This window comes from Patagioenas fasciata, chromosome 27 (genome assembly GCF_037038585.1).
Source record: "Patagioenas fasciata isolate bPatFas1 chromosome 27, bPatFas1.hap1, whole genome shotgun sequence".
NCBI lineage: Eukaryota > Metazoa > Chordata > Aves > Columbiformes > Columbidae > Patagioenas > Patagioenas fasciata.
In genome coordinates, this window is record NC_092546.1 from 1985073 (window position 1) to 1997884 (window position 12812).

The window sequence follows — 12812 nt, forward strand, 5'->3', positions numbered from 1 at the left end:
CCAGCTTGCAAAAGAGCAACCTGCTGCTTGTTTTTCTGTCCTGAGCAAGCTGTTCTATAAATGCTGCTATAAATACACCTGCTCAGTCTTTCCTGGCAGTTGCTCACAGAGGTTGTGTGCTTGTTCCTCTTGCTTTAGAGGAGTTAGTAAATCAATCTCGCTTATTTTCTTCCTCAGCTTTCCCTTCTACTGCACAATTGGCTAGATCTATTCCTTTAGGCTATTACACAAAGTAAAAGTAAGGCTGAAAGGATTAGGAGTGAACCTGAAAACTTATGGTTCAAAGGCTGTTTTTTAAATAGTGATGTTTTCCATCTGGTAACAGAATGATGCTGTTGAACAGAGTTAGGTCTGCAGCTCCTGGCCCTGTGTTCTCTGGTGTGAGTGTTCTTCATCCTTCAATGTCCTGAACTTGATTAAGGCACTTTAGTGGCAGTTGGGATTGAGAGTTTGAGTATCCCAAAGCTGAGGAGGAATAGATGTTTAAACCACTGAACTTGCAGATGGGGGGGCTGCTGTTAGGCCTGGCTTTTCTCCCTGCTGTGGGTGTTGTGGCATGAAGTGGGTTTTCTGCCTGGAGGAAGCTCTTGTTAATATGTGCTTGTGCTGTTTGATCTAACTCTTGATTCCCCTTCAGCGGTGGTTCAGTTTCAGAGTGCTGGGTGAGTCAGTGCTCCCCTGATTCATCTGAGACAGCAGAACTCTGGGGAATGAGCTCTGGTGGTGAGGAGACCTGGAGTTCACTTCTCTGGCTGCTGGTTGTCCCCCACACAGCTTTGGCAATGGCTGGAGAGCATTTGCTGCGGTGGTGCCAGCCCTGACTGAGCTGAGTGATTGAGACAGGAGGCGTCAGCTGCGAGTTGGTCACCAGCTGGGGGTGGCTCAGCAGCTGCAGCCCTTCCCCAGTGTCCCAGCGGGGTCACCATGGCCCTCAGCCATGGGAGGGAGGTGACTGCATCCCTGCTCCCCCTCTGATGGCTGTTCTTTAACAGTGCAGCTTAATATTGGAGCAGCAGCTGAACCAGGGGGAGCAAAGGCTGCGTCTCCCAGCGTCCTGCTCAGTCCTGTGAAGTGAAACAGGCCAGAAAACGCCACAGTCCTGCCTGGGACGGTTCAGCTGGAGGAAAACCAGGCTGAGGGATGGAGCCAGTTCATAAACATGCAGGGAATGAACCGAAATGTGCGGCATCTGCTGCGGGTGAGGGCTGGGCCAGGCTGTCCCGTGGCTGAAGCTGTTCTGGGGGTTTGGGCTTGAGCTGCACAAGGAGGCAGGAGACTGCTGCTGGGCACTGTAATGTTTCAAAATAATTTTACTTAACATTTTATTTATATCTTTAAAATAAACATCAGTATTAAAATATCAGTAAACAAACCTGTGATACCCAAGCAGTGAGCACGGCATACATACAGAGCGGTGAACTAGAGCGGTGTGAGCGTCGTGTGTTAACTTCAGTGCAAAGCTGAACAGGCCCGCGGCCAGGCCAGCAGCGCGGTGCCTGGGACGTGTTTCTGGGGGTGTTTCCCCACAGAGGGCTCAGAGCAGGCAGGGGGACGGCGGGGGAGGCCGAGGAGCACACATGGGGCTGCCACACGCATCACTTTTGTGAGGGATTCAGAGCGGAGCCGGCTGCACATGCAAAAGCCTCTTCTTCCTCCTGGTCCTCAGTCCTTACCTCATCTGTTCCCACCCTCCTGGCGCACACACGCACAGACACAACACACGTCCTCCGACATACACGTCCATCTCCCCAGTCTCGCTCTCAGCTCTTCTGGCTCGGTTTTTCTACCTGGAGCCACCCTCGGCTGCTCTCCCCAGGTTTCAGATTCAGGTTAGACATTCTATGATTCTATAAAGAAGAAATTGTTGCCCAAGGGTGGTGAGAGCCTGGCCCAGGTTGGCCAGAGAGGTGGTGGCTGAACCATCCCTGGAGACATCCCAGGCCAGGCTGGACGGGGCTCTGAGCACCCTGAGCTGGTGAAGATGTCCCTGCTCGTGGCAGGGGGGAACTGGGGAGCTGGGAAGGTCCCTTCAACACAAACCATTCCACGGTTCTCCCAGCCCGGCTGCAGCCCCAAGCACCCAGAAGTTTTGCTTGTGTCGAGCAATACAAATCACTGAGTGATTTCCTGTTGAACTCCATCCTTTGACTAAGCAATATAATTTTTTTCTTTTGTGTGGTTATACTAGAAAAAAAATTTCAGATTTCAGTCAGGAAAGGAAATGCCAGCAAAGGGCAAATATTTCCATCTGGAAGTGCTCCCAGCCTGTGTCCGAGGCAGCGTTAACCAGCTGGTTTGTGTCCCCTCGCCTGCTGAGCGCCGCGTCCCCACCGGCACGGAGCTGATGCTCGCGCTCCCGCAGCCCCGTCTGTGTCCCAGCTCCGCTGCCTTCCCAGAGCTGCCAGGAGCAGAAACCAGGTGCAGGTTTGTTTTCTTTTGTCTGTGACTTGCAGGGGGCTCCGAGGTGGTGCAGCCCCAGCAGCCGCGGTGGGGAGCGGGGGAGGCGTTTCCCAGCCCGCTGTCACTTGGTGCGTGGCTCCCGTCACTCGGAGCGAGGTGGCTTCACATGGGCTGCGCTTCCTGAGCAGGAGGGTTAAAGCATCTGCAGCTGTGGGGAGCAATGTGGCAAAGGAGTGGCAGCAGAGGGGATGTAAGGCACAGCCTGGCACCGATGGGGGCCGGTTGGCACGGGGCTGGCCCCAGCTGGATCCCAAGGTCTAATTTGGTTTCTTTTGGCTCCCAGGGCTCTTTGTGGCTGTTGGTGGTGTCCCCTGCTGCAGAGAGAGCAGAGTCACAAAATGTCACCAGAGACCCCTCCAGCAAATCCCGATCGGGGCCACCAGGCTGGTTCCCTGCTACCAAGCACGTGGCACCTGGGACTCTGTTCTTGCCCCTGCAGCCCCTTCCTGGGGAGCATCATCTGTGTCATGGCCCTGTCCCCTCCCCTGGTGCCACCTCCGTGGCCCTTGTGTGGGACAGAGCACGTGGCAAGCGCCGGGGGACTGCGATACTCACGGGCAGCTGTGCCTTCGTGCCGTTGAGGTGGGCGTAGAGGAGCACAGCGATGTTGCTGTGGCCGGCCTCCAGCGCAATGGCGACGGCGTTGTTCCCATCCTGGAAAGGAAGGGAGAACCCTTGGGAAGAGGTCTGGGGGCAGGACGCAGGGTGGGTGAGTGTGCCCGGGCCTGGGGGGCTTACACTGTCCACGATGGAGATGTTGCAGGTGGGCTGAGCCAGCAGCAGCTTCACGGTCTCCACGCGGCCGTGCTCGCAGGCGCACATCAGCGCGGTCGAGCCCTCCTCGTCCTGGAGGTTCACGTCGGCTCCGCAGGCGAGCAGCGCTTCCACCATCTCCTGGCGGCCGTGGCTGACGGCCAGCATCAGCGCCGTCTGGCCCGCCTGTGACACAAGGGACACTGCCAGCCTGCTCCTGCCCCAGCTATGCCACCCGCTGGGTCCCGCGGAGGGAGCACCACTGTCCCCAGTGCCCATGCGGTCTCTGAGCAGGTCCCGGCTGGAGATCAAGTGTGGGTGAGACCCGAGAGCCCTGATGCCAGGCAGAAGCTCCTGTTCTGATGCCTCCCCCATGTACCAGCCCCTCCAGGTTTGGAGCCACAGTCCTGTCCTTGGAGGAGCCGAGTGTGGCCCCAGCAGCTGCTTGGGGGTGCGAGGACAGGGTCAGGGTGGCCCCCAGCCCACACCAACCTGGCTGGCCTTGGCGTTGACGTTGCCCATGCTGAAGAGCCTCCTGACCACGCTCATGTCGTCCTCCTGCTCGACGGCCGCCAGTGCTGCCAGCATGAGCGCGGTGTAGCCGGCTTTGTTCTGGTGGTCCACGTTACAGACCCCTGCGGGGAGGGTGGAGCGGGGGCTCAGGGTGCTGCGGGGGGCATGGACCGAGCGCTGTGCCCGGCTGCCACCCTGCCCAGGGTGCTGTGAGCTGTCCCACGGGCACACAGCTGCTGATGGGCTCCCCCATCACAGCTGGGTTCCCAAAGGGCTGGGGTGGCTGCCCAACGCCCCCACTCCCTGTGCACAGACAGACGTGACCAGGGATGGTGGCAGGGGGACGTTTCTGGGGGTGGGGACCACTGACCCGTGTCCAGCAGCAGCCGCACGATGTGGAAGTTGGAGTGGGAGACGCTGTAGTGCAGGGCCGTGTTGCCGTTCCCATCTGCCAGGTTCACCACGTGCGCCAGGAGAGACGGCGAGACCTCGGCAAAGGCCAGGAGGTGGTTGGCGACCGTGTCGGGGACGGACGACTTCTGGCTGGACAGACGGAACCACTCCTGCAGGACCAGGCTGTTGCTGGCGAGCTGTGGGCGGTGAGCGGGGGCTGAGCCGGGGGCTGCAGATCCCTCTGAGCCTCTGCACAGCCTGAACCCCCCACCCACCCCAGCACCCCCTGCACCCCTGGGAGGGAGCAAAAATCCTGCTCCAGAGGGGCCGGATGAAGGCAGGACCCTGAAATCCCCAAACCCTGCTGGGATGGCCTGAGCTGAGGCCACGTGGGTTTGGGGTATCTCGGACAAAGCCTGGAGCAAAGGGCTGTTTTGGGAGGGGTACAGAGCCGGGTTTTGCTGGTCCATCTTTGTGGAGAGCCAGCTCCAGGGGGACCCAGCAGGGGCTGGGTGAGCCCTCCCACCCACACCCCCACTCACCACCTCCTTGCTCTTGGTGGCACCGGGGTGGCCCAGGTGTGTCTTGACGATGAGACAGGCCTCCCGCATCCTGGGGCTCAGCTCGAACCTGGGGAGCACAGGAGGGTCTGTGGTGTGGGGCTGTGTCACCCCCTCAAAACCGCGCTGGCAGGGGCACCCCGAGTCCCCCCACTGAGGTTTTGCTCCTCTCCCCGCTGCCCAGGGGCCTCCCCGAGCTCCCTGTGGTGCCGCATCCAGCTCCTGACAGCTTCAGCCTCTGCAAACCCCTGCTGCATCCGGCCTTATATGGATGTGCTCAGGCACAATTCACCTACTTTTAGGCCAATTTTTTTCCTTTTGTTGAAAAATGCCATTAGGGGCTGTTTTTGTTTTGTTCTGTTTCTCCTCCAAACTATCTTCTCCACCAAAGAGGCAGCTGGGCCATGGGTCTCATCCTTTCCTTAGCAGACCCAAGAAAGTGGAAGGATTTTCTCCTGCTGAATGGTTTCTGCAGGAGCTAAATGTGTTTTTCCCACTGAAGCTGGGGCAGATGCCCCGAGGCGGCAGGGCCGGTGCCAGCCCGGCGGGGAGGGACCCTTCCCCACCAGCACTTACTTCTCCTTCACCTCGGGGGGCTCCGGCAGGGTCACACTGGTCCCCTCCTGCTCCTGTTCTGCCTTGCACTCGGTTTCCCCAGCCTCCTCGTCCGAGGTTTCACTGTCCCCTTGCTCCTCGCTGTCAGAGCTGTCGGCTGAAGCCTTCTCGGAGGAGCTGTCTCCTTCCTCCTCCTCCTCCTCGCTGGACGTGCTCTCGTACCTGCACGGAGGGAGGATGCTCAGTGACAATGTGGCACTTGGCTGGTCCTCTCCAGGCCCCTCTGTTGTGCTCCCAGCCTGGGGGAGGAGGCCAGGGCTGGCGCAGGGGGGTGGCAGGAGCCCCCCGACACGTACTCCCCGTTCAGCACGCCCACAAACTGCAGGCTCTTCTTGCTGCCCTCGGCCTCGCTCCGGGGGGGACCGTCCCGCTTCTTCATGATGGACTTGAGGGCTCCTGGGGGCAGAGAGATGGTGTCAGGGGCCAGGGAGCAGGAACCTCCCTGCAGGGCACCCCAAACCCGCCAGACATGGGCAGAGAACAGGCAGCTGCTCTGACACACACAGCGCTGGCCCTGCAAGCGATGTCCCCAACAGGGCCACCCTCTCCCTTCCTCCTTCCCCACCCAGACCCTGCTGTCACCCCCAGCACCGACTCACCAGCCGTAGGGCTCGGGGCAGCTCCTCCATCCCGCACCGGTGACGGGTCCCGGTCACTGTGTGTCACCTCTGGCGCTGCTGGTGCGTGGCCTGGGTTGTCCTGGCACGTCCCCACTGTCACTCCTGTGCCCCGAGCCGCGGGGCTGCCGGGAGCATCGCCCGCACCGGGCTCTGTCTGCTCGCCCGCCGGGGCAGCGCTGCCCACATCGCTCTGGCTGCCCTTGTCTTCACAGCTGGCAGCCGAATTGGGGCCGACCGCCACGTCCCGCCCGTCGGGGCGGCAGCTCACCCCCACGCAGGCGGTTGGGGGGCAGCACCCCACACCCACCTCTGCTGTCTGTGGGGGGTCACCAGCCGCCCGGCTCTGCATCGCCACCGCCGCCTCCACCAGCGCCTCGGCCACCTGCGGCTTGGCCATCACCTCCTTGTCCGCGCGGCCCTGGGGCCGGCGGGCGCACACTTCCAGCCGCAGCTCCTCCAGCTCTCGCGTGGCCTCCCGCAGGTGTCCCTCCATCATGGCGATCACGTCCTTCTGGTGCCCCACTGTCTGCTGCAGCAGCTCCAGCTCCCGCTCCGCCTCGCTGGCCACCCCCAGCGAGGACTCCAGCACCCAGACGGCCGCGTCCCTGCACTCCCTCGCCCCGCCGTCCGGCACGTCGCTGCCCTGCTGCTGCGACCGGTAGTAGAAGACGGCATCGGTCATGGCCCGGTCCTCGCCCACCGCCACGGAGCGGCACGGCCTCTCAGCGGCCCTGGGGCTCCTGCCCAGCCCAGCCCGGCCGCCTCGCTCCGGCACGGCCAGCTTCTCCGTCAGCTTCCTCAGCTCTGCGATCTTGCTCGCTCGCCCCTTTGCCGGCTCCACTTCGCTCTCTGGCCCCTCTCGAGGAGGCTCCTCGCTCAGCACCGCAGCCTCAGCGCCAGTGGGGCGGCCGAAAGCCTCACTGTGCTCTGCCGACAGCTTCTCCAGCAGCTTCGCCTTCTCCCTCTTCAGCTCGCAGATCTGCGTCTCCAGGAGCGGGATGGTTTTCACCTGCTCCTCCAGGTCCCGCAGCTGCCGCAGGGCCGCAGCCATCTGCTCCCGCACGAGCTGCAGCGGGGCGGTGCTGAGCCCCGCGGCCGGCGTGCTGCGCCCCGAGCTGCCGGGGCTGCCCCGGCCCCAGATCCCCTGGCCTTCAGCGCCCACTGGCGCCCAGGGGGGTGGCTGGCTCGGGGCACCCGGTGGGCCCCCACGGGAGGGACCAGTGACATCCTGCAAACGGCCCTGCTCCTGCTCCAGCCTCCTGCTCGTCTCCAACAACGTCTTCTCCACCCGTGGGTTTTGCACTGGGCACCTGCGGGTGGGAGGCTGGAGCAGCCGCACGGGTGCCGGTGGGGACACGGGGTGGGAGGTTGGTTTGCTCGGGGGCTCCGGGGGCGCGCGGCCGTGTGGGGACAGCAGCAGCGCGGTCCTGCCGTCCTCGCTGGCCGTGGAGGCGAGGGACTCGGTGGAGGTCCAGGCGCTGGCGTGGCTGCTGGGGCTGCGCAGGGCGCTGGGCGGCTGCCGGGCCCCTTTCGCCCTGCGAGGCAGCGGCACCTTCTTGAGCGTTTGGCCACTTTCGATGTCATCCACGTATTTCAGGAAATCCAGGTCCAGGAGGAAGCCATAGGGGGTTTCCACTGAATACGAGCTCTTCTCCCCGTCATCCTGGTCCCGGTACAAGAATGGGCCCCCAAGATCTGCAAGAGGAGCAGGGATGGTCAGGCTGGGATTTGGTGGAGCCAGAAAGGTTTTCTCAACTGGGTTATACTGGGATTTGTGCCTGCAGATCCCACCCCGCCATGATGCTGCTGCCAGTGGGCACAGTGGATGGCTTGTCCCCAGCACGCTCGTGTTATGGGTTACACGCTCTGTGCTGGGGTCAGGAAACCCGTTGTGATGGGACAGCTCAGCTGTGCCACTGCGCTCACACTCCGTCTGCTGTCCCTGCCTGGTGACAGCCCCAGTGGTGTTACCTGGGAGGTTCTGGTTCAGGGGTGCAGGCTGAGCCATCTTCTCCCCGGGATGCTGCCGGCCAGGGGACCATCAACCTGCAACAACAACGGGGCCACGTGCGGCGAAACCCTGCAGAGCGGCTGCGCCCCACGCGGCCACCAACCACTGTCCCCTGCCCAGGGCCACCCTGTGGTCACCCGGCGGGTCCCCCCACCTCCCTCCAGCCCTGGTGCTGCGGGGCTGGAGCCTGAGCTGGGGCCGGGCGCTGCTGCGGGGCTGGGGATTGTTTGTACATTTAAGGAATGTTTCGCAGCTGCGCCACCAGCTCCGAGGGTGCAGAGTCATGAGTCAGAGCTCGGCCACACCGGGGGAGCGGGCTGGAAAACTAAAAAAGAGGAGGCTGCAGCCTTTACGGGTGTGATTCTCAGCTGAGAAGTTTGCTTTGGATCTAGGGAATCAATGGTTTTTGCAAAGCCATGTGCCTGCAGACAGCTGCCAGCACCTGGGACCTGCCACATCTGGCAGCACCTGGGGGCTGGGGCTCAGGTTCCTGGTGGCAGCAGGATGGGGACAAACAGCACAGGGAGCACCCACTGCAGCTGCGCACGGCGTCACCTCCGGGGCTGCGGGGGCCCTGCCCGTGGGGCACAGGTGGCCCTGGGGCTGCGCAGCTGTTGGTGGGCAAAGCATTTGGCACGGGGCTATTTTCAGCAGAAAGCAGGGGAGGAGGCAGGCCGCAGAGCAAAGGCAGCTCGGGCACTAAGGGAAGCCGGGGCCCAGTGCTGCCCAGCAACAGGCGCCAGATCCGGCCTTGGTGGCAGAGAAACACCCGCATCCATCCCCACATTCTCTGCCCATGACAACCAGAGGATCCAGACTTTCTAGCAGAGATGCTGTGGCTGCCCCTGTCACACAGACCAGCTTGGGGACGAAGTGACAGCCCTGGCTCGCACCCACTGCCCACCACGGCCATGCTGTGGTTGCCAGCCCATGGCTGCCATGGCCACGCGATGGCCAGAAGCCGGAGGAGCAGCTGCGGTGGCAGCGCCGGGCCGGGCGCAGGGTGGGCACCCTGGTGATGTGGCAGCCGCCAGTGCACGGGGTCGAGGAGCCGAGTCCCCTGGGTACGGACAAGACGCTGCCCATCAGTCACGGGCCAGACCCTGGGGCTCTCCCGCTCCTACCAACCCGCCTGCAGCCAACGCACATCCCGGCTTCCACCTTTCCTCGGATCACCCCAGCTCCATGCTGGCACCCAGCATTCCCGCGCCACCAGCTTCATTCCCAAAGGGTCTGCTCATCCCCCGCTTTGTCTAATCCCTCCCGCGCTGGGCAGCATCCAGGTCCCTCCCCCGCACGGCCTGTGCCCTCACCACAGGTAATTAAACAGCGCCCGGGCCAGGACAAACTTCCCGCCGGGCTCCGCGCTCGCCGTAAATCAAACGGGAGGAAGAGGGAGAGCGAGGGGAGCCGGAGCCAGCGGGTGCGGAAACGGCCGGCAGCTCCCTTCCGCCGCCCGGCCGGGAATTGTCCTGCCTGGGGCCGCGCCAGGAAGAGCCGCCCCGCCGGGACCCTCGCCGGGATGGATCCTGCTCTGCTGCTCCCGCTTGCAGCAGCGGTGCCCTTTGCTCCAGCTCTGCCTCGCTGTCCCCTGCGCCGAGCAGGGACACGCTGCTCATCCCCCTGCCACCTCGTCCTGCCCCTGCAGCTGCTGTCAACCGTGTGGCTGCACTGCCCATCCCCAAAGCTGGCGAGATCCTCCTGCAGCTCCCCCACAGCACGCAGCCCCCACTACTTTTGGTCCAATGCGATGTGCTGGACACAGGGCAGCAGCTCCTGCCTTCACCCAGCTTGGAAACAAAGGGTGAGGCCAATGACAGGACCTGCAGGCTCCCAACCATGTGCAAATCACACCAGGGAGCCCACAAAGTGCAGACCTTGATGGGGTCCCTGTGATGTGCAAACCCTCCTGGGGACCCCACGATGTGCAGACCTCAGTGGGGTCCCACTGATGTGCAAATGCTGATGGGGACCCTGCAATGTGCAAACCCTCCTGGGGACCCTGCGATGTGGACACCTCCCTGGGCTCCCCACCACATGCAAACTGGGTTACTGGTGTGCCGGGCTGGGTGTGGAGGCAAGCGGGAGGCTGCAATTGAGCTGGTCAGGGTGGGCAATGGAAGCAGCCGGCCCTGGCACGCAGCAGCGAGAGGGTTAAGTCCCCACACCTGTGGCCCAGGCACCGCCAGCACCTGCCGGCCCGGCCGCACAAAGCCACCCTTGTCCCCGCCGGCCGCCATCACCGCGGCACCAGTTCAAAGAGAAGCCGCTCTCCACCTGGGCTGAACTCCCGACGGGGAAGACCGTGCCGGCCACTTTGGTGCCAAAGGCTGATTTTTGTCGGCTTTGGCTGCTCTCCCAGGAGGGCACAGCCCAACCCAGCAGCACCCCTGGGTGCTAGAGATGGGGGACCCTGCACAATCCCAGCTTCCTTCAGAAGAAATGCAGGGGTTGTTTCTATTCCCTGTGTTTCCACAGAAAGCGAGATGGTACAAGGTGAAGCGCTGCTGGGGAGGCTCAGCAGCAAGAGGAGGTGGAGGAAGATGCGCAGGCACCCAACTGTCCTACACTTCACCCTGAGCTCACATCTATTTCTCCCTCTTGCTGTCGTACCTATGCTGACACAGGAAACTTGAGGCCAAAACTGGAGCTGCTCTGCTCAATGACAATAAAAAGCCACGTCAGGGATGGGACAGCCTGGGCACAGCTCACATGCCATTTGGTACCCACAGCCCAGCCCCCGGGACCCCTGGCCTGTGGTCCATGGGGCAACCTGCCCTCTGGGTCCCCAGACCCCGGGGTTGGCAGGGGACAGGCCTGGGGGAGCTATTTTGAAAGCTCTGGGCTGTTTCCCTCGCTGGGGGCAGAAGTGGGGCAGCCCCCGCCCTGGCCTGGCCACGTGCAGCCCGAGCCGCTCCACCGGCGGGGCCGGGGCCGGACACAGGGAGGGCTCTCCCCGGCTCTCCTCCTGAGCCAAAATACTGAGGTCATGAGGAATGTGAGAAGAACAGAGTCCAGAGCAGCCCTGGCCAGCACGACTTGATTTATCTCGGCCAGGCACGCTTCCCTCGAAGCTGCGCGCAGGCGATAAGTGCTGAAGCTCGGGGCCGAGGCTGTTCCAAAGTTAAAGGGAAACCACTGCGCAAGCACACGGTTTCCTCCGCTGCCAGCGACCGGCCAGGATTTGGGCTCCTCGCACGGAACCGGCCGTCACACGTGCCTGTCACTCGTGGTGTCACCTGCTGGGTGCGGATGGGAGGTGTCTGGGGTTCATCACACCCTCCCAGCCACCCATCCCCATCCCCTGCCTTGGGCTGTATGGGACGCCCTGTGCTCCGTGCCACCGCTGTCCCCACAGCCGCTCACCCGGGGCCACCTCGGCCACACCGTCCAGGCTGGGGCTGCTCCCGGAGGGGCCGACCCGTGCGGGTGGGTGTGCTGGGGCTGACGCAGGGAGGGAAAAGGAAACACTTCGATCCCAACAGCCTAATTTCAGGGTTGGGCTGTTATTTCTGGAGTTGTCGTCATCGTCGGCCTGGTTGGTCGGGAGGATGCAGGGGCTGCTTGGGCTCTGCACTCGCTCCAGCGCCTCGGAGACTTCCCTGAGCTCACACAACACCTGGACAGCAGGCACACAGTCCACATGCAGATGTACTCACACGGGGATCAGGTCTACGTGCCCTGTCACACCTATAGCTCTATAGGGTTCCTATATCTCCACTAGAAAACATCTACCACTTGTCCTGCGCCCTCACCGCAGCCGCCCACCAGCACTTTCCACCAACACCTCCTCAATTCCTCGGGGCTGGTGACAACACGTGGGGTGGGACACAAGCACCAGCAGCCTGGGATCGCTCTGCTGCGAGGAGCTGCCGGGGATGAAGTGATTTAATTTACACCAGGGTGCACAGGCACAGCTGGTTATGCACACAATCCCACGCCAGGTTCCTCGTAAGCACGCAGGGAGCACCCCAACCCCTGCAGCACCCGTGTGCCCTCCAGCACCCTGGGGTGTCCACAGCACCCCAGCCCTGTGAGCCCCCTGTGCTCCACGGCACCCCAGCCCTAGCGGGTCCCCAGCAGCCCGGGGAGCCCGTCAGCATTGTGAACCTTGCGGGTCCCCAACGGCCCTGGGAGCCCCACAGCATCCCGGGGTGCCCCAGCACCCTGCATACCCCCCACGTCGGGGCTCCCTCCCCCAGCCCAAGAGACCCCCCAGGGCCTCCCCGTCGCCGCCAGCCGGGGTGGGCGGCCCAGCCCGGCCCCGAGGGCCCGGAGCCGCCGGCAGCGGTACCGGCACCGCCGGGGTGCGGGCGCAAGCCCCGTTCCCGGTGCCGGTGCCGCCCGGGCGGAGCCCTCGAGATGCCGGGGCCGCCCCACCCCGCCGCGCTCCCGGGGGCTCTGGAGCGGCCCCTCGGCGGGCCCCGGCGGCTCCGGGGGCCCTACGGGGAGCAGCCGCCGAGACCAGCCCCCGCCCCGCCGCCGGAGCCGCGCCTGGAGCCGGTCCCGCCGCCCCGTCCCGTCCCGTCCCGTCCCGTCCCGCCCCGTCCCGCCGCCCCTCACCGTCCCGGCCGGGCGTCTGCGCTGCAGCCGGGCCCCAGCGCGGGGCCGCCGTCCCGGGCCCGGCGGCTCTGGGCTGCGCGGCGGGCGGGCGGGCAGCGGGGCCGGGCGGGAGCGGCTGGGGCGGGGCGGGGGGGGCGGGGATCGCCCCCGGGCCCCGGTCGGGACGGGCCCCGGCCCCGCCCCCGGGTCGCTCACCCCAGGGGGTCCCCTCTCAGCACAACCACGGGGGTCCCACCGTCTCCCGGGCTGAGACATGGCTGTCTCGGTCACCTGGGGGGAAGCGGTGTCCGGGTGAACCCGGGAACGGGAGTGTCCCCTGCCCTG

At 64.0% G+C, this 12812-nt stretch overlaps 1 protein-coding gene across 2 annotated transcripts; it reads right to left on the reverse strand.

The window, feature by feature from the left end:
• Positions 1–1292: 1292 nt before the first annotated feature.
• On the reverse strand, positions 1293–12587 carry KANK3 (KN motif and ankyrin repeat domains 3). Of its 2 annotated transcripts, none has more exons than XM_065858113.2 (11): positions 12489–12587; positions 7886–7960; positions 5894–7609; positions 5591–5690; positions 5256–5456; positions 4662–4749; positions 4097–4316; positions 3706–3848; positions 3199–3399; positions 3016–3114; positions 1293–2771 (listed from the first exon to the last, which is right to left on the reverse strand). In XM_065858113.2, the coding sequence occupies exons 2-11, from the start codon at positions 7920–7922 to the stop codon at positions 2718–2720; spliced, it is 2859 nt and encodes a 952-aa protein (XP_065714185.2). In that variant the 5' UTR covers positions 7923–7960; positions 12489–12587; the 3' UTR covers positions 1293–2717. The 2 variants fall into 2 exon arrangements, with proteins under 2 accessions (XP_065714185.2, XP_065714184.2); XM_065858112.2 differs by having other exon boundaries at positions 1293–2774.
• Positions 12588–12812: the final 225 nt, after the last annotated feature.